Genomic DNA, 19,239 nt, shown 5'->3' on the forward strand with positions numbered 1-19,239 from the left:
AAATTAAGCTGTGTGGAAGCCCGACAACCAGGGATTTAGCGAAGCCACATTCATCCAGACGAGTGGGAGGGGTGGAAACATGGAGAGGGAGAGAGGGGCAGAGGGGCGTGGAGACGATCTTATGTGGTGGATAAATATCAGGAGGGACACCTCAGGAGTGAGGGATCCTGGACCCAGACCACACCAACCAGCCTGGGGTTCCAGCACCAGGAAGATAAGCCCCATAACTTCTGGCTGTAAAAACCGGTGTGGGTTGGGGCGGTGAAAGAAACTGAGGGACTCTCTCAAGAGACTCCTATTAAAGGGCCCACAACCGACTCGGGACTCACACAGACCCAGCCGCTCTAAACTTCAGCACAGGGCAACAGCTGGAAGAGCACCAGTGGCATATGGGGAGAAAGAGAAATGCAAGTGCCAGGAGACAGCTTCCTCCTGTGCAAAACTCCAGAGGTCAGGCAGTGGCACTGTCCCCTCTGCGAGCCCTCCCCTGCACAGAGCAACAGAGCAGTGACCTGGGTTGCCCTGTCCTGGAGATCACCTAAGGCTCTGCCCCATACAACTTACCAGGTGTGCTTTTCTACAGTAGACCATGCTACTAAGATAGGGAGTCAAAGCAGCTCTACCTAATACACAGAAACAAACACAGGGAGGCTGCCAAGTTGAGACAAATAAACCTGGCCCAAATGAAATAACAGAACAAAACTCCAGAAAAAGAACTAAACGAAATGGAGATAAGCAAATTTTCAGATGCACAGTTTAAAACATTGGTTATCAGGATGCTCCAGAAACTCATTGGGTACTTCAATGGCATAAAAAAGACCCAGGCAGAAATGAAGGCTGCACTAAGTGAAATAAAGAAAAATCTATAGGGAACCAACAGTAGAGGGGATGAAGCCGAGAATGAAATCAACAATTTGGAACACAAGGAAGGAAAAAGCATTCAATCAGAACAGCAGGAAGAAATAAATAATTATAAACAAACAAACAAACAAACAAACCCAAGGCTAGGCTTAGGAACCTTTGGGACATCTTTAAACATACCAACATCAGAATCATAGGGGTGCCACAGGGAGAAGAGGAAGAGCAAGAAATTAGAAATCTATTTGAAAAAATAATGAAAGAAAACTTCCCTAATTTGGTGAAGGAAACAGACACACAAGTCCAGGAAGCACAGAGAGTCCCAGACAAGATGGACTCAAAGAGGACCACACCAATACACATCATAATTAAAATGCTAAAGTTTAAAGATAAAGAGAGAATCTTAAAAGCAGCAAGAGAAAAGGGAGTTACCTACAAAGGAGTTCCCATAAGACTGTCAGCTGATCTCAAAAGAAATTCTGCAGGCTAGAAGGGACTGGCAAGAAGTATTCAAAGTGATGAAAAGCAAGGACCTACAAGCTAGATTACTGTATCCTGCAAAGCTACTATTTAGAATTAAAGGGTAAGTAAAGTGCTTCCCAGACCAGGTAAAACTAAAGGAGTTCATCATCACCAACCCATTATTATGTGAAATGCTAAAGGGCATTCTATATGAAAAAGAAGATCAAAACTATGAATATTAAAGTGGCAATAAATTTACAATTATCAATAATTGAATCCAAATAACAAACTAAGCAAACAAGCAGAACAGGAATAGAATCGTAGATATGGAGATTATTTGCAGAGTTATCAGTTGAGTGGGGGAAAGGGGAAAACAAGGGGAAAGGTGCAGGGATTAAGAAGTACAGATTGGTGGGTATGAAATAGACAGAGGGTGTTAAGGACAGTATAGGTAATGGAGTAGCCAAAGAACATGCAGGACCCATGAACATCAACTATGGGAGGGACTGCTGGAGGGAATGGGTGTAGCAGGTGGAAGGAGGGCAAAAGGGGCAATTGGGACAACTATAATAGCATAATCAATTAAAGACACTTAAAAAATTATAATAATTGAAAGAGTAAGGTATAAGCACAGGACAGGCAAAGGTATGGAAGATGCTAGAACAATCTAGAAAGGGACCCAAACAATTGAAAATTTGTTTTAAAAAATAGAAAGAGACTCAAATAAATAAATGAAAATATTGTATTTGACATGAATAGTCTTCCCAGAGGTGACAGTGAGCTGGCTGATCATTTTTGGGGAGAGGGGCTATTACCAGGTAAATACAGCCTTATACTGTACATCCGAACAAATTCCACACGGATCTAAGGTTAAATATGAAAAACAAATCTATTAAGAAGCATTAGAAAATAAGAATTAGGTTGATTTTAGGGTGGGGAAGGCTTTTCTTGGCATGATCAGAGGCAGAAACCATAAAAGAATCAATAAAATTGATTACATCAAATTTTAAAATGTCTAAATGTCAAAAAGAATATTGAAAAGAAAATTAAAGTGTAAATACACTGGGGGTGTGATAGGTAGAAAAAAGATTAGTATCATTATGTAGGCAAACTGTTAACATCAGTAAGAGAAAAAAGGTAATATAAATGTGAATGTGTTTAAAATTCCTCTAAAACCCACCAAAAGGAACTAAAAGAACCAAAAATGGAAGGAAAATGTATTTGCACCAAAACCAAAGTCCCAATTTTATACTATAAACTGCAAGTAAATGCAAGGAATTAATACACTTAAATACATACACCATGACAGTTCTTTCCTAACCCTGGGCACCAGCCCAGATAGATCATGCCACCACTCAAGGCCGGATCAATTGAAGTTAATGGCAACAGAAAAAAAAAACAGTAGCTCACGCTGTGTGTAAGTCATCAGCTATCACAAGGCTGGCTGTATCTCCCCTATCAAAAAAGTTAAGAGACTTGGCCTCCCAGGAAGAAGGAACAATCTTCTTTTCATCTTTATATCTCCTTCAGCACTCAGCCTGGCTCTTTGTACAGAACCAATCAATAAACGTTCGCTGAGTAAAACTGAGTTGCAGCACGCCCCTCCCCCACCTCTATGCCACCCACAAACCCTGGTTCTGGGTTTCTAGGAGTTTCCATCAGTAAGATTTAGTGTTGTGTTAAGACACTCAGTGGGAAAATCCCATTCATTTCTCTTCTGGGAAATCAGTTCCTTCCCTTTCCAAGGTCAAATTCCACCCTTGCCTCACATTTCTAGGAAAACTCAAAAATTCACAAGTTTTCAGAAACAAAGCCACCCCCTTCACAATGCATACTGTTCTGACATAAAGAAACTTTCCGGCCCTGGCCAGGTTGCTCAGTCAGTTAGAGCATCGTCCAGATATGCCAAGGTTGAGGGTTCAGTCCCCAGTCAGGGCACATACAAGAAGCAACCAATGAATGCATAAATAAGTGTAACAACAAATTGATGTCTCTCTCTCTCTCTCTGCCCCCCTCCCCCACAACTCCTCCCTATCCTCTTCCTTTGTCTTTCTGAAAATCAAAATCAATCAATATAAAAAAAAAACTTTTAAAAAGAAACAAGCTACTGGATGGATTTCCATCTCCCAGCCCCTCTCACAAGCACCCTCTTCCGTTCTCCCAGCAGCACTTGCCTCTGCCCTTCAGCATTCCTAGAGCTCCCCTTGGAAGTCAGCACTAGTGCATTTAAAGGGACCGTGTTCACCCGGTTCCCAGCAGTAAGATTTAGTTTAATGTGAGACTCCGAGAGGGAAAATTCATTCATTTTTCTCCTGGGAAATTAGCAGATGCATTTCCCAACCCAAATTCCTTGCCTAACATTTCTGGTAAAATTCAAAAGTTCACGATTTAACTCAAATACAGTCACATCTTGGGCAGCCAGGTGACTCACGTCAACATGTAAGTTTCCCTTTGTTCCTTTACTATAAAAGAGAAGGGGGCTTTAATTTTACCCTTTCATGAGATCTTAACTAATTGTTGTACTTTTTTTAAAACCGCAAATTCTTTACAGTAGGGTAAGATTTGGAAAATATGCTGTCTTGAACTCCACAAATTTAAGCAGCTCAACAGTGCTCCCTGGTGGCCACAAGCACAAACAGAATGCTTAAGTTACAAAAAAAAGGTAGAAATTGTCTCACCAAGATGAAACTCTCTTCCCCCAACTCAGAAAGTATTAAACACTCATTTGGATCAGCAGTTCAAACCATCCACACATGACAAAGACCAGAGATTGAGAGACTGCATAGCTATTCATTTTAGTAAGTCACATGGGAAGGAATGCCCTAAAACTTAAACATTACTTTTCTTTCCGGCCCCCAAAATGTGGTGAATTTTTTTTTTTAGGCGGGTAGCTCTAAAACTTTCCTTAACCACGCATCTCCTCAAGACCAACACCACCCGTGGGCCAGTTCTGGGTTGGCCCTCATATTCACTCATCACAAAAATATTCTGATGTCGCGCTGTGTGTCAGCACTGCCCTTGCATGCTGGGGATTCCAAGCAGAACACACAGACTAAAATCTCTGCTTTAAAGATCTCCTGTGTTGGTAGGGGAGAAAGAAGATAAACAAGTAAACTTTAAAAACAGTTTCTGAAAACACATTCTGTGAAGAAATGCAAGCAGGGTAAATGGATGGAGAGTGATGGGGTGCAAATAGGGAGGTTAGTTATGAAAGGATGGGCAGGAGGCGTCTCCAAGATGATAGCATTTTAGCGGAGACCTGAATGATTACAATGTAAAAAAACCATGTATAGAAAGTGTCCATGAGGAGAAAGCAGACTTCGATTCTACCCTATACTAACAGAAATTCATTGGACAGTTTTGAGCTATCCAATGACATGTTCTCATATACATTTTTAAAAGATTGCTCTGACTCTGGTGAAATTCAAGACTAGGTGGAGGAGGGAGGTGATAGGCAACTATGAAAGCAGAGAGGCCAGTCAGAAAGCTACTGCAGAGTCCAAGCAAGAGGTTGCTGGCTTGCATTACATTGCTACGGGTAAAGGCAAAGGTGAGGAGAAATGGTTGCATTCAGAATGCACTTCAGAAACAAGCCAGTGGGGCCTGTGGATGAATTAGAAATTGGTGGGAGGGACAGAATCAACCATGACTCCTTTGGCCGGAGCAGTTGGTGAGTAGGAATGCCAATGACCAAGACGGGTCATTGGATGGGAGAGGAAAGAAGTGAGAAATCAAAAGCTCTGTCGGATTTGTCTACTAGATGCTCCATAGAATATGTTTAGGAGAGGAGTGGAAATACAAGTCTGGAACTCAGAGGAGAGATAGGGACTGAGATACATATTTGAGAATACTCAGTGGATGCTAATATTTATAGCCATGAGACTAGTAGAAATCCCCTGAGCAGAAAGAGTTGATAATAAAGAAAAAGGAAGAGAGGAGGCTGGGGGTTTGTACAGCCGGGGGTTGGGGGTCAGGGGAGGTGCACCAATAAACGTAGATGGAGCTATTTTCTTCCTTCTGCTGACTTTGGGCTACACTGGTCTTTCCTTAATTTTTAAAAATGTAATGGTAGGTTGTTTAGTTGGGGTTTTTCTTGCTTCTTGAGATAGACCTGTGGTGACATGAACTTCTCTCTTATTACTGCTTTTGCTGCATCCCAAAAGCTTTCTTTTATCAAATTGTCATTCTCATTTGTCTCTATGTATCTTTTGTATTCTCCTTTTATTTTTTCTTTGACCCAGTCATTCTTTAGTGGCATATTGTTTATTCTCCACATATTTGTGCTCTTTCCTGCTTTCTTTTTGCATTTGATTTCCAAGTTCAAAGCACTGTGGTCAGAGAATATGCTCGGTGTGATTTCAGTCTTCTTGAATTTGGTGAGTCTAGTTTTGTGTCCCAACATATATGATCTATCCTTGAGAATGTTCCATGTGCACTGGAGAAGAATGCGTAACCTGGTGTTCTCGGACGAAAGGGTCTATAAATGCCGACTATGTCCATTTGGTTTAATGCATCATTGAAGGCTGGTATTTCCTTATTGACTTTCTGTTTAGATGATCTATCCATAGCTGTCAATGGGAGTTAGATCACCTACTATAACTGCGTTTTTGCCAGTTTCTCCTTTTAGTTCTTTAAGTAGTTATTTTATATATTTTGGTGTTCCCTAACTGAGTGCGTAAATATTGGTGAGTGTTAATGTCTTCTTGATGATTTGTCACCTTTATCATTATAAAATGTCCATCTTTGTCTCTTGTTACTTTTTAATCTTGAAATCTATATTTTCAGATATAAGTGCAGCTGCACTCACTTTTCTCTGGATGCCATTTGCTTGGAGAATCATTTTCTGCCCTTTCACTTTAAGTCTATATTTGTCTTTGCAGCTAAGATGTGTCTCTAGAAAGCAGCATATGGTTGGGTTTTGTTTTTTTATCCAATCTGCTACTCAGTGCCTAGTAGATGATTGGATAAAGAAGATATAGTATATATGCACAATAGAATACTACTAAGTCATAAGAAAAGATGAAACACTGCCATTTACAATAATATGGATGGATCATAAGATTATCATGCTTAGCAAAATAAGTCAGATGGAAAAAGTCAAGAACTATGATTTCATTCATATTTGGAATAGTAAACTGAGAGCTACCAGTGAACAAATAAGACAGATAAACAAACAAACAAGAACTCTGAGACACAGACAACAGCATGGTGGTTAGCAGAGGGCAAGGGGGGTGGGGGGGGCAGTGAAGGGTAAGTGGGGTCAAGTAGATGGTGACAGAGGGAGTTTTGACTTTGGGTGGCAAACACACAACACAATGTACAGATGATATATTACAGAATTGTACACTTGAAACCTATATACCCTGTTAACCAATGTCATCCCAATAAATGTAATAATTGTTTTCAAGTGGATGGAGCTAGCAAAGAAAATTGAGAGGAAACAGCCAGAAAGGTAGGAGGAACCCAAAGACAAGACAGAAAGTATTCTAAGAAGGAGGGGAATGTCAGATGCTGTAGAAAAGAAAAAGGTAAGAATGAAATTGGCCAGTGGATTCTACAAGACGGAGACCCCTTCAGTAAAGCAGTGAAGGCAAATGTGTCCAAACTGGAGCCGTTTCAAGGGGGAACAGGGGGTAAGGACGTGGCGCCGGCACAAGGGACGTTTCTTTCTGTAATGCGGGGCTGAGAGAAGACAAAGTAGCTGGAGAGAATAAGGGATCAAAGGAAGTGTGTTTATTTTTCTTTGCTTTCATTCAAAGGGGAGATATTACAACATTCTTGTGCAGCGTTGAGACGAATTCTACACTGGAAAGAGGTGATGATTAAGCAAGAAGGGACGGGACCCAACACACCAGCCTGGGGAGGAGGGCAAGAGAAGACAAAACGTGTGGTTCCACGCGCAGGACGCCAAGGGAGACTCGGGAGTGGTGAGTCCTCACCTGATTATTTCTAATTCCTCAGGCTGGAATAAAAAGAAGCTCCTCTGAAATAAAAAGAAGCTCATGTTCTGCATGTTAGCTCAGAGTACGTGGGAGGAAGAGTAGCACAGTTTGAGAGAGACAAGAAAATGAGTGGAAAGAGAATCTGCCAGGGAGTAGAGTGAGACTGACAATCATTTTTCCCTGAGATAAAACTATTTTTTTAATCCTCACCTGAGGATATGGTCATTGATTTTAGACAGAGATGGAGAGAGAAGGAGCGAGACGTCCATGTGAGAAAAAATCATTACAGTTGCCTCCCAAATGCACCCTAACTGGGGGTCAATCCGCAACCCAGGTATGTGCCCTGAATGGGGACAGAACCTACAACCTTTTGGTGAACAGTACAGGTGGCAAACACAAGGCCCACGGGCTGAATCTGGCCCTCCACCTTGTTTTATCCAGCCTGACACCTTGTTTCTACCTGGCAGCAGTGCCAAGCTCTTGCTTAGCTGTTGAGCAGTTACATTTACACATCCCTAAAATTACATTCAGCCCTTTGAAGGCAACCATGAGGATGATGTGGCCCCTGATGAAAATAAGTGTGACACCCCTGGTGTACAGGAAGATGCTCCATCCAGCCAGGGCTGAGAAAACTATTCTTAAGGCACTTTCAACAGAATCACAATTAAATATGTTGCTGAGAAAGAAACAGTAATAGGAAAAATTCTTTTAAAGTCTGAAATATTTTAAATATTTCAAATACCCAGAAGGACTTGAACCAACATTCAAGTGCACTTTACCCAAGATTTAACCAATGATAACATTTTGTCTCAGATATCTTTGTAAGGAATAAAACAGTCGCCGTGGCAGGCCCCTTCCCATCCTTCTCCAAAGCCATGTCCTTCTTCCTCTCTCTCTTAAAGTTCATTATATAATGATAAAAAGGAATGGAGTTCCTCTTTCTCCAGCTCCATGATGACTTTGTTCATCCGAGTGCCTTTACTCGAGACTTACCTGTTATCTGGGTTGTCAGAGAGATGACCGCGGGACGTGCCGAAGACAACGCCTGAATGCTGACACTGTAGTTGGTACCCGGACGCAGGTCCAAGCACATCTCAGGAGCCTGGCTCCTCGTAGTGACATTAAAGGTGACTTCATGGGCAAATTCCTTCTGATACCACCTCTGGCCCTGAATGTGGAGCTAAAACACAGAAAAGTTCACGAGATGAATCATTAGCTTGACAGACTTGGAACACCTGGATCCTTACCTTGCTCATGAACTAGCTTGCTGTTGACTCTAAAGTGCCTTCAAAAAGTGAAATACAGCCCTGACTGATGTGGCTCAGTGGGTTGCGCACTGGCCTGCAAACCGAAAGGTCACTGGTTTCATTCCCGGTCAGGGCACATGCCCGGGTTGTGGGCCAGGTCCCTGGTTGAGGGTGTGTGAGAAGCAAGCAATGGATGTTTCTCTCCCTCTCTTTCTCCCTCTCTTTCCTTCTCTCTAAAAACAAATAAATAAGATCTTAAAAAAAAAAAAAGAGCATGGGCTTTGGGGGTCAGACCGACACGTACTCTAACCCGTGCCCGACCCATTATTAGCTGGATGACCTTGAGCAAGTTAGTTAAAAAAAAAAAGTGAAATACAACAGTAACTAAAGGTTAGAGTTACAATACCCTGTACATTATATTCGTAATATTATCAGTGTGATAAATACATTTTTATATCGAAATGCACAAAAGATCAAGGACCCAATTCTGGCAATATGCGGGCCCAATGTGAAAAATCTATTGGCAAATTTTTAGGAGCAAGGCCCAAGGTCAGTTTCCTAGGGAAAAAAATTAAGAATCTGAAATAAGGCTTCTCCAAAGCAGGACGGGGATTGGAATGCTCTAGGCTGGTCTGGTGAACCGGGACAGGGTTCCCCCTCTGGCCGTCCCCTTCAGACCTTCCTCACACCTTCCTGTAACGTCCCAGTGCCTGGGCCAATAGACACACACTTCCTTCTACTTAATTTCTTCCAGTAACAGCCCACCCCATGGGATTTCCCTTTCTTACTGACAATCACGTCCAGCTCCAGAAGTTCCCCTACACTCTCCAGACAATATGTTGAAACCCTGGTCGGGGACACTGGTGTGGAGAGACACAGGCCAAGGCCTTTGGATCCCTGCGCAGATCCGGCCTGGACATCAGTTCTGCACCAGGCCGTGTGCACGGAAAACCCTCTCCAGGCTTTCCCATCAGTCCCCAGGGTCTCGGTGGTCAGAAATGCGGCAGAAGTGCCCATTTGATTGCTTCTGGTTGTCACTGCCACTGTGATTCTTCTATGGATAATGGCAGCTACACAAGTTGACTTTTAGGTATGTTGATATTTTTCAAACCTCCCACAGAGCCAACCCCCATGAACAGAGAAACTGTCAGCAACTTACTAAGTACATTTCCTCTATACCAGCTATCTTCCTATTTCTCCATCTCACGCAGGTTTCATTAAATATTGAAATGTCACTGATGGTCTGCTTCGCTGCAGGGAGAAAAGAATGAGAAATCAATTGACATCCAATACAAATCTACTATCTTTTCATTAAAAATTTTCCAAGGATAAGCATTTACATGGGATGATGTCAGCAATATTTTAACTTACAAATCAGTGGTAGAAGCACACTTCTGTGGTCATGTAAACTCAGCCCTAATAAAAGATTTGGGGTTACAAGATGACCAACTGGAGGATCCCTCTTAAAAATTATTTAAGTCTATTTACTCACTGCAAACTCCTCTGGTGTACTAAGTGAATTCCTCTGGTTTACTTAAAGTCAAGCTGGCACCTCACTGTACCTGCCTCGGACAACATCACATACACGAATAAGCATCAGTTTGAAATTCTGAGCCGAGGGAAATATTTTGGCAAAAAAGCTGAGAGTCGCTCCATGCGGAGCTGAGTGTTCCTGCTCAAGCAGTCAGGCTTTTCATGATGGAAAGCGGGAAGGGTTACCTCTCAGTCTGTGCTTCCTCGTCTCTTATGACCAGAACACTTCTTGGCCTCTGCTCTGTTTCATGGTAACCAATCTAAAAGTTGTTTCAGATCCGGTATGGTGTTATGTAGAGGCACCCCCACCCCCACACACATATACACAAGGTTTTTAAAATAAAGCCTACTTTCAAAACCCTGATATCAGAGGTTTACTGCCTTCCACGATTACCTCTATCCCTAAATGGGAAATAATAGAACAGACTTGCTAAGAAGTTCCATAGGAACACTGTAATGATTATTAAGTGAGAAAGAACTTGCAAAGCACAAAGGGAAGGAGCGGAAGGGGGAGGGAGGGAGAAAAGAAAAGAAAAAAGAAAAGAAAAAATAGAGGGAAGGAAGGAAGGAAGGAAGGAAAGAGAGAAAGAAAGAAAGGAAGGAAGGAAGGAAGGAAGGAAGGAAGGTAGGTTGGTTGATTCATGGGAGCCAAGCCAGGCCTGACAGGTTCCTACGAATGAAGCCAGATTAGTTGATGTGAGAGTCCTTTATGGATTGGGCACCTCTGCCTAAATAAAACCTATTCCACAGGTTACACACTATATCCTCTAAATGTTAAGGTAAAGTAAGAAAGTATAGATGATTCAGGATAACCTAACCTCACTCTTGGGTACAGATGGTTTTAGAAATAAGCAGTAGTGGTACCAGGAACCCCACACTGATGAAACTTGACAGAAAGGAAGTAACTCCGATACTATTTAAGTAGCTCCAGACCTTTTTGTATAAGAAGGTGAAAAGTTTCCCAGTCCATTTAATATGACTAGATAATCACATGCCTGGATTGTACAAGGATGGCACAACCAATCACTGAACACACTATGCTAAACTCACTTATTAAAATAAATACAAAAAGTTCAAAATAAAATGTGAGGCAATAGAAGTCAGCAGTACATTCAAATGACAATACATTATGATCAGGGAGATTTATGCCAGGAATACAGAGAGGATCATTATTGGGAAAGTTATTCATAGAGTAAAAGAGAAAAACCATATGGTTATTTTTATCATTACAATGACTAATACATTAATACATTTTCCTGACTAAAAATCTTAGTAAACTAGGATTTAATTTCATAGAAACGCCTTAATTTAAAAGAGTGTTTATTAGAAACTACTATGCTTCTAAAGCACACTCCATAAAACAATGAAACAATTTCTAGTAAAGAACAATACAAGGATGCATGGTCTCATAGCTATTACTTAGCATTAGTCAGAGGATTTTAGACAATCAGAAAGAGGCAAGAAAAAAAAAAGAGAACTATAAATACCAGTAAGAAAGAGACCAAATGATGCAACTGCCAGTAAGTCTAAGAGAATCAACTGTAAAACAAATGTAAAATTGCTCGAAGGTAGAAAAACAAATACAAATGACAGGAGTTTGGCAAGCTGCACCCAAACACAAGAACATATAAAAACTAACAGTTTTCTCTGTAGCTGCAAGGGCAAGTATGGTAAGCTGAATAATGCCCGCCCCCCCACACCCAGGTGTCCACATCCTGGCATCCTCACCCCTGGCATCTGTGACCAGGCTACGTCACAGGACCAAGGACTTTGTAACTGTGATTAAGACAGGGAGATGATCCGGATCAGCCAGCTGAGCCCAAGGTAGTACAAGCCTCCTTGTAAGAGGAAGACAATCAGGGTTAGAGATTTAAGGACAAAAGCAGAGGTTAAACTGATGAGGTTGAAAGAGAATGGGACCACCAGCCAAAGAGAGGCTTTGAAGAGCAAAGAATGGATTCTCCCCTCAAGCCCCCAGAATGAACATACGCCTGCTGACATCTTGATTTAACCCAGTGAGACTGATTCAGACCTCTGACCTCCAGAACTATAAGATAGTACATTCGTCTTGTTTTAAGCCACTGAATTTGCAGTAAGTTATACCAGCCACCAAAAAGCAACACACCAAAAAAAAAAGACAATAGAAAAATTAAATGACCCACATTCCCAAGAGGACACCATGAACAAACTTCCAATACCTAGAAATAAATCTAACTAGAAATGTCCAAGACTTACATTAAGATTTAAAAACAATTTTTTTCCTAAAGGACATAAAATAAAACGATAAAGAGAGAATGCCACATCCATGAATGGGAAGACTCACAAGTGAAAAGACATCAATTCTCCACTAATTAATCTACAAATGCAATGCATTATACTTCCAATGGCGATGTGACCTTCTTGGAAGGTGATCAGTTTACACATTTATTCTGTGGATGCCCAGGAAGGGGGAATACAACAACACGAAACCAATGTGCTCATCAGAACTGGAAGACGAAGAGTACTACAAACTTTAAATTACTCTTTAAGAAAGAAAAAATCAATGCCAAATTCCAGCAAAGCCCTCTCTCCATCTACCACATCTCATTCTGTAGAGTGAGGGGAGTTCTAGAAGAGACATGTGGAAGGGAAGAGAGAAACAGAGGACCCCAGAGTGAGCTGGAAGTTTTATTCTCAGGAATAGAAATTCTACCTTAACTGTGAAACTGCTGAAAAAGAGACCTGCTATAGCAGAGGACTGGTGACGGGCAAGGAGGGAAAAGCCTGTGGGACTCCAGGTAGGAGTATGAGAAAGGCACTGCCTCTGAGAGAGAGGAGGAGTAAAAGGACCACTCAGGAGCCTGCATGGTTACAGGGAGAAGAAGCAAGGGGGAAATGCAAGATCCCACAAAGCAAAAAAAATAACTCCAAATAGGAGAATACACAATGCATCCCACCCTCACCAAAAAAAGGAATAAACATATTCTTTAAAGGACCTTCACTTCATTCAATGACAGAAGAGGGCACTCTTAACCTAGAAATCTAATTGATCCTCCTAAATTACCAATTCTGTCTGTGCAATTAATAGACATTAGAAAGAAAAAATATATATAATCAAAGCATTTCAGCTTGTGAAAAACTCCACATTGTTAAAAAAAATATACCCACATACTAGAAAAAATGTATAACTCACTAAACTGAAATAGCCCCAGACAAGCATTGGGGATATGAAGAAAACACCTTGAGTGAGAAATTCAAAAACTAAGAACAGAAATGGACAAAAAGTGGGGAAGAAAAGAAACAAAAGTGACTGAATTCAGGAAAGAAACAGAAGGAAAAGACTAATTAATATCAGAAATAAAGTCAAAATGCCACAGTGCCCAGGGCAGATTAGAAGGAAATTTTAATAAGGGGCATTGAAGAAACACAGGAAGAAAAAAACAGAAAGACTTAAAATGAGAGTACACAGAAGTAAAAAATATTTTGAAGTGCTTGAAATGGGACACAGACAAAGATCCAACATGTGTATAATTAAGGTCTCCAAAGAAGAAAAACATTGAAAAAGTTAACATTTAAAATGATAATTCCAGATAGCTTTACAAAAATTAGAAATATAAATGCTGAAAGAGCCCACAAGATAACTGAGAAAGCTCATCCAGAACAATCGATTCAAGTAAAACTATTAAAGAAAAACTATTAAAGATAAAAAAAAATCCTCAGCATCTTCATTCAAGTAAATAAGTAAGATCCAACAGAGAGAGGAAAAAAAAGGTTGCATCAGACTTCTCAAAAGCTAAATAAAAAGCAAGGTAATAATATGAACTGAATTTTAAGGAAACTCCAATTAAGAAAGTGTGAACCAAGATTTTTATATCCAGCCACGCTATCTCTCGTGTGTCCAGGACACAGAGAAGCATGAAACATGCAAGAGCTCAGGGAACACTGTACTCTTGAGGAGTCTAGTAGAAGGTGAGCTTTCTCCAAGGGACAACTAGGGGAACTTCAGTGAAAACACTGACGGTGACTATCTGATGTATTCTATTGTAGACTTAAAACAAAAAGGTGGGACAAGAAAAAAAAATATAAATGGTCTGTGTTCTGATAAAGTAAAAATAAGGCAACTACAAACTGGGAGGAGAAAGGATGGGACAAGAGTCCAATCTGACTGTTACACAGTCAATAAATGGAAGGTAAGGTACACCACTAAAAACTGACAAACCAGATGGTGGAAAGCTATGTAAGAAAACAGGAGACAGGGCACTTCAAAAAGGTACAAAGGCAACCCCTGGAAAAAATATACACAAGCCTTCCTATAAATAAATAAAGAAAGAAGTAAATAAATAATCACCAAAGAAAACACATCACAGGGAAATACAGAAAATACACTAATGTAGTATAATAAAATAACAGGACAAAGTTGAGTCCAGACATATCAGTCTTAACAATAACTGTAAACAAATTTCACTTCTTAAAAATATTTTATTAAAAACTAAAAAAGATTTTCAAACTGTCTCACAATGCAACATCCAACTATACACTGGGTGCCTGAGGGGTACCTGAAACACAGTGATTCGGAAAGGCTGGAGATGGAGCGATGGGCTCAGTAAAACAAGGAAAAGGGCACCATAAGGACCTGGGAGTTGTAATTCCGGTACAGGTAGAATTCACGCAAAGAGCAATAACTAGGACAAAGAAGGACACTTTTTAATGCAAAAACCACCATTCACAATAAAGATAAAACACAACTACCATTATAGAGCAGAAAAAAAATGAATGGATATAATAAATAGGAAAGCAGAAATTATTGATGCAGAGCAGGAGTCAGCAAATTTTTTCTACAGAGGGTCAGTCAGTAAATATTTTAGGCTTTCTGGGCCAACCCGCTCTGTCACAGCTGCTTAGCTATACTTTTGTAGCACAAAAGCAGCCACAGGCAATATGTAAATGAATGACTTGGCTGTGCTTCAATAAAACTTTATTATAAAACCAGGCTATAGGGCAGATTTGGCCTGCAGGCCATAGTTTGCTAATTCCCGGTGTAGAAGAGAAAAAAGAATAGTATATCTAATTAATTAAACAAAATCTTGATTTTTAAAAAATACAGAAAAATAGACAAACCGCTAATAGCCTAATTTAGAAAAAAGGAAAAAATACAAACAAGGGGAGAAATTATCATTGAAACAAAAGAAAATTCAAAAAGTTAAATGGAACTACTATGTAGATCACATGCACACATAATCTCAGAAACATAGATGAAATGGGTAATTTCTAATGTAGTTTGCCCAAATTGACCCCATTAGACATACAAAACAAACAGGCCAATTTCCACAGAAAAAAACTGAGAAAGTTATCAAGGAAATTCTCCATGTCCAGACTCTTTCAGAGGAGAATTCTACAAAACCATCTGAGACCAGATAGTCCAAATGCTCCATGAGTTGTAATAATAAAAGAAATCTTCCAAATAATGAAGGAAACCTTCCAAATTCTTTTTATGAAGCAAGGAAAACACGAATGCCTAAACCTGAGAAAGGCAGTACAAAGAGAGAAAGAAAACTATAAACAAATATCACTTACGAACATTGGAGCATAAATACCCTAAAGAAAATGTTAGGGAACAGAACCCAAACCCTGACAAAATACAGTGTAGCCACACAGGACTTATTTCTGGGAGAGAGAGAGAGGCGGGAGGGCAGAAGAATGAGAGAGCAAGGGAGAGAAATTTGAAATTACATCAAATTAAAAAGTTACAAGGAAATAAAATTTAAAAAGAACATCTTGTAGTTAGCTTTTCTTAATGTCATATTAATGGATGGTTAAGACTAAGAAGCAAGTAATCTCTTCTCCGATTTTAGCCTGGGAAATAGCCATCTCGGAGCCTCCCTGTCTGTGGACCTGAGACCCTGCCTGGGGATTCTACAGCAGGGATTCTTCTTGGGTTGAAATAGATAAAATCCAGTGGAGTTATCACAAACTCAAACACTAAGAAGAAGCCATAAAAGGTGTGTGCCTAGAGCCCTCCGTTCCTGGAAAGGAGATTTGCCCAGTCTCTGAAAAACGAATGAAATGATTTTACGAAACAGGTTTTGGTCTTGCAAATAGAAAAAGATTAGGAGACAATGAAAAACAGGAAATAACATCCAGGAGGAGAAGGAAATTTGAACTCATATTGGCCCTGCTCAGAAACCATGACAAGGAAGAGGGAGATATACCCCAATACGACCGCGCTAAAGAGACTAGAAAAGACAGGAATATTTACTGGGTCTGGGGAAGTGGCTCAGAATCACCAAAGAGAAGAATAAAAGGACTACATTAAACAACAGACTAAAATGACTCTCCTCCCAAAAGGTGCGCAGACTCAGGCATTATTCTATCAAGAAGAGTTCTGTTAAAATTTTAAATCGGGAACCCCAAGTAAAGCATTAATGGAGAACCCCTCCAAGTGGCATTGCGACACTATGTAGTTATATAAAATGTGGACATTTTTAAAAAGAGAAATATTTGAAAAATCAGCGTAGACCTCTTCAAGCATCATTAAATTAGTTTCAAGGTGACATTGTTCTTTTTTTTTTTTTAATTGGTGTTCAGGTACAGTGGTCTCCATTACATTGTTCCTGTAGAGGGAAGAGCAGGTGGAGCTGAGGCTGGAAGGAAGCCCCCCTGGGAACTGTGGGGCGGTGGAACTTGAAGAGGAAGAGCAGAAGAACAGAGCTGTATTACAACAGGAGAATCCAGGGAGGGGTGACAATGATCGGCCCAGGCCTGGGTTATAGGCTGAATGGAACAGAAACAGATACCTCCTAATGAAAGTAAACTAGGCGGGATTTATTTGCACACTGGTTGATCTTGGCAGATCCAGAACTCTCTGGTATCCTTCTCTCTCTTTCTGCGGAGAGCTCACTGGCAGAATCTAAAGTAATACGTTAGGAAAACAAAAATCTAAGTGTAAAAACAAAAAGCAAATGTAGGGAAGGAAAGTATTACAGTCTAGCAAAAGGCATTAGCCTGGGAATAGAGAAGGAACAGAAACAACTTGGACGGCAGTTGATACACTGGAAGCTCAGCCCACAGAACAGCAGAGGGAAGTGGACCACCGGTGCCCTCTCTCTCTGACGCAGAGAAGGAAGCAGTGGCAGGAAGGAATGCTCCAGTTCTCGGCACAGAAGCTCAGGCGCTTCAAGTCTTAGAAACGCAGTTCTAAGGAAAGGTGTGGCTTGGGCACTTCCTGGTTCATTAGACCAGTGAAAGCAGAAGTTCCAGAAACGTAGCAACGGCTCAAGGATCAACTGAGGGTAATTGCCTGGGGGAGACCAATGTGAAACCTCCTAACCAGCCAGCAGGACTCACAGGCAAGGCATTCCATAAAGTAATTCCTGGGGTCTTTCTGCAAATAGAGGAACTCAGGGGAAAGGACAGAAAATTGGGACTGTGACGCGGGCATGCGAGACAATCCACGTCACTTGAAGAGACTCCTACTCTCACTACTCTACTGGGGGGTACCCTGCCCACAAAGAAAGGAGGCTCTTTCACTAAAGGGATAAAGATCTTCTGCAGTGGGGGACGGGGTGGTGGTAGGAAATAGGGCTCAAAAGGCTCAAAGGAGAAAGGAAAATGAAAAGGTTGTAAAGACTTGGAATGGGCACCAAGAAACATCTGGAACCAACATCACAAAGTTCTAAAATTTCCAAGGAAAGTGAATTTTCCTCCTTTCTTTGTGGGCAAGGGTACCCCACCATACATGGGAAGCCAAGTGTCAGACTGAATCCAAATAACCTCATTAGAAGAGATTTCCCGAATTAGGTTTCAGTTCACAAGGTGGTGGGCTCCACACTGCTTGGTAACTTACATTGGCTGAATTATCACAGGAGCCAGAACCCCTGTGGGGAAGGGGACAGGTAGCAAGTTTCAGGCACCCTGAACCCCAGACAAAGTTGGCAGTTTGTTAGAACTAGAACTGAAGTCTCTTGACTCCCAGCATTCCCTATGCTCCCCCACACTGCACAATGCACACATCTCACTTGTCCTGAGCTACAGGACAGAAAGGCACGCGCACCTACCTGCAGGTGCAGTGGTGATCATCACCTGCACTGAGTGCGGCTCGGGAGATCCCAGGAGGGTGATGTTCACTGTGTAATCAGTTGCCGGGTACAGGTCTAAACACACAACGGACGCTCGTTCCCCCATTGTGAAGTTAAATGATACTGCGTGATAAAAATCATTCAGATACCCTCTTCGGCCCACAATTTTAAACTGTCATGAGATTAAAAGAAATGGTTGCATTACATTTTCTGTTGGTTTGCAAGTATCTGGATTATAAGCAAAATAAAGATAGAGCAAGAAGGTTCCTTCTATTTGCCCTCACCCACTTATGTTTGAGTAGAGTACGTTACGGTAGAGTTATGTTTAATACAATAGCAAGCTAAACGGGGGAAGGACCTTACAAAGCTGCCCTGCCTATTCTATGCAACTTCCCCCTCAAACAACTACGGACTGAGCTTCAAATGTAAAACTTCATCTCAGATGAACAGATTGTCAGGCCATTCCAAGGTAATCCCTTGACTGCACTGGGGCTACTGGGCGAAACTATTTTAAATTCTGTTCATTCCTAAGGATTTCTTAGATAATCCTCAAGGAATAGTTTTTAAACTTTATGAGGACCACTGCAAACTGTGCATTCAAAGTAGCTGTGCAATGGTACTCACTTCACTTGCTGTTTTCCAGCTGAGCTCTGCTGTAAAAGAGCTTTTGGTCTGTGGAGTCATCATACACTGTTAACTCGATCCATTGCCGACTCAAGTTGCCAGTATAATATAAGGATTTATAAGGGCAAATATATGAGCTGGTCCCAGAAGTAATGTGACCAGCCCTTGATTGATTGGTGTGCTTTAGCTAAATGTCCATGTGTCCCATTTCCTCTGATGCTCATGCCACTGGCTGTCCCGCCCCCTTCCTCCTCACCACGATCGTCATCCCACAATCATCCAGGACCCTGACACAGGACTCACTGGGAGACTCCACTCTCCCCCAATTCCTAGCATTCTCTTGGGTAATTTAAAGTATCCTAAACATAAGCCATCAGCACCTGGCCTCAGAATCCCCTGAGCTCAATGCTATGAAGTTCGTCCACTCCACTTTAATGGCTCAGACCCACAGCCACACCCTAGCTAGACTATGTCGTCAGCAGAGTTGATCCACCAAGATCTTGCATCCCCCATTCTCAC

At 41.2% G+C, this 19,239-nt stretch overlaps 1 protein-coding gene across 2 annotated transcripts in view; it reads right to left on the bottom strand.

Moving 5' to 3' along the window:
• Positions 1 to 19,239, bottom strand: part of SUSD1 (sushi domain containing 1) — a 101,986-nt gene that overhangs the window by 23,692 nt on the left and 59,055 nt on the right. For both annotated transcript variants that reach the window (XM_045840898.1, XM_045840897.1), the window contains exons 10-12: positions 18,076 to 18,268; positions 9,669 to 9,760; positions 8,256 to 8,442 (exon numbers count right to left, since the gene is read on the bottom strand). In XM_045840898.1, coding sequence (XP_045696854.1) covers positions 8,256 to 8,442; positions 9,669 to 9,760; positions 18,076 to 18,268 — 472 coding nt within the window. The remainder of the gene's footprint in view (positions 1 to 8,255; positions 8,443 to 9,668; positions 9,761 to 18,075; positions 18,269 to 19,239) is intronic.

This window comes from Phyllostomus hastatus, unplaced genomic scaffold, assembly GCF_019186645.2.
Source record: "Phyllostomus hastatus isolate PE091 unplaced genomic scaffold, TTU_PhHast_1.1 phas_contig_34, whole genome shotgun sequence".
Classification (NCBI taxonomy): Eukaryota; Metazoa; Chordata; class Mammalia; order Chiroptera; family Phyllostomidae; genus Phyllostomus; species Phyllostomus hastatus.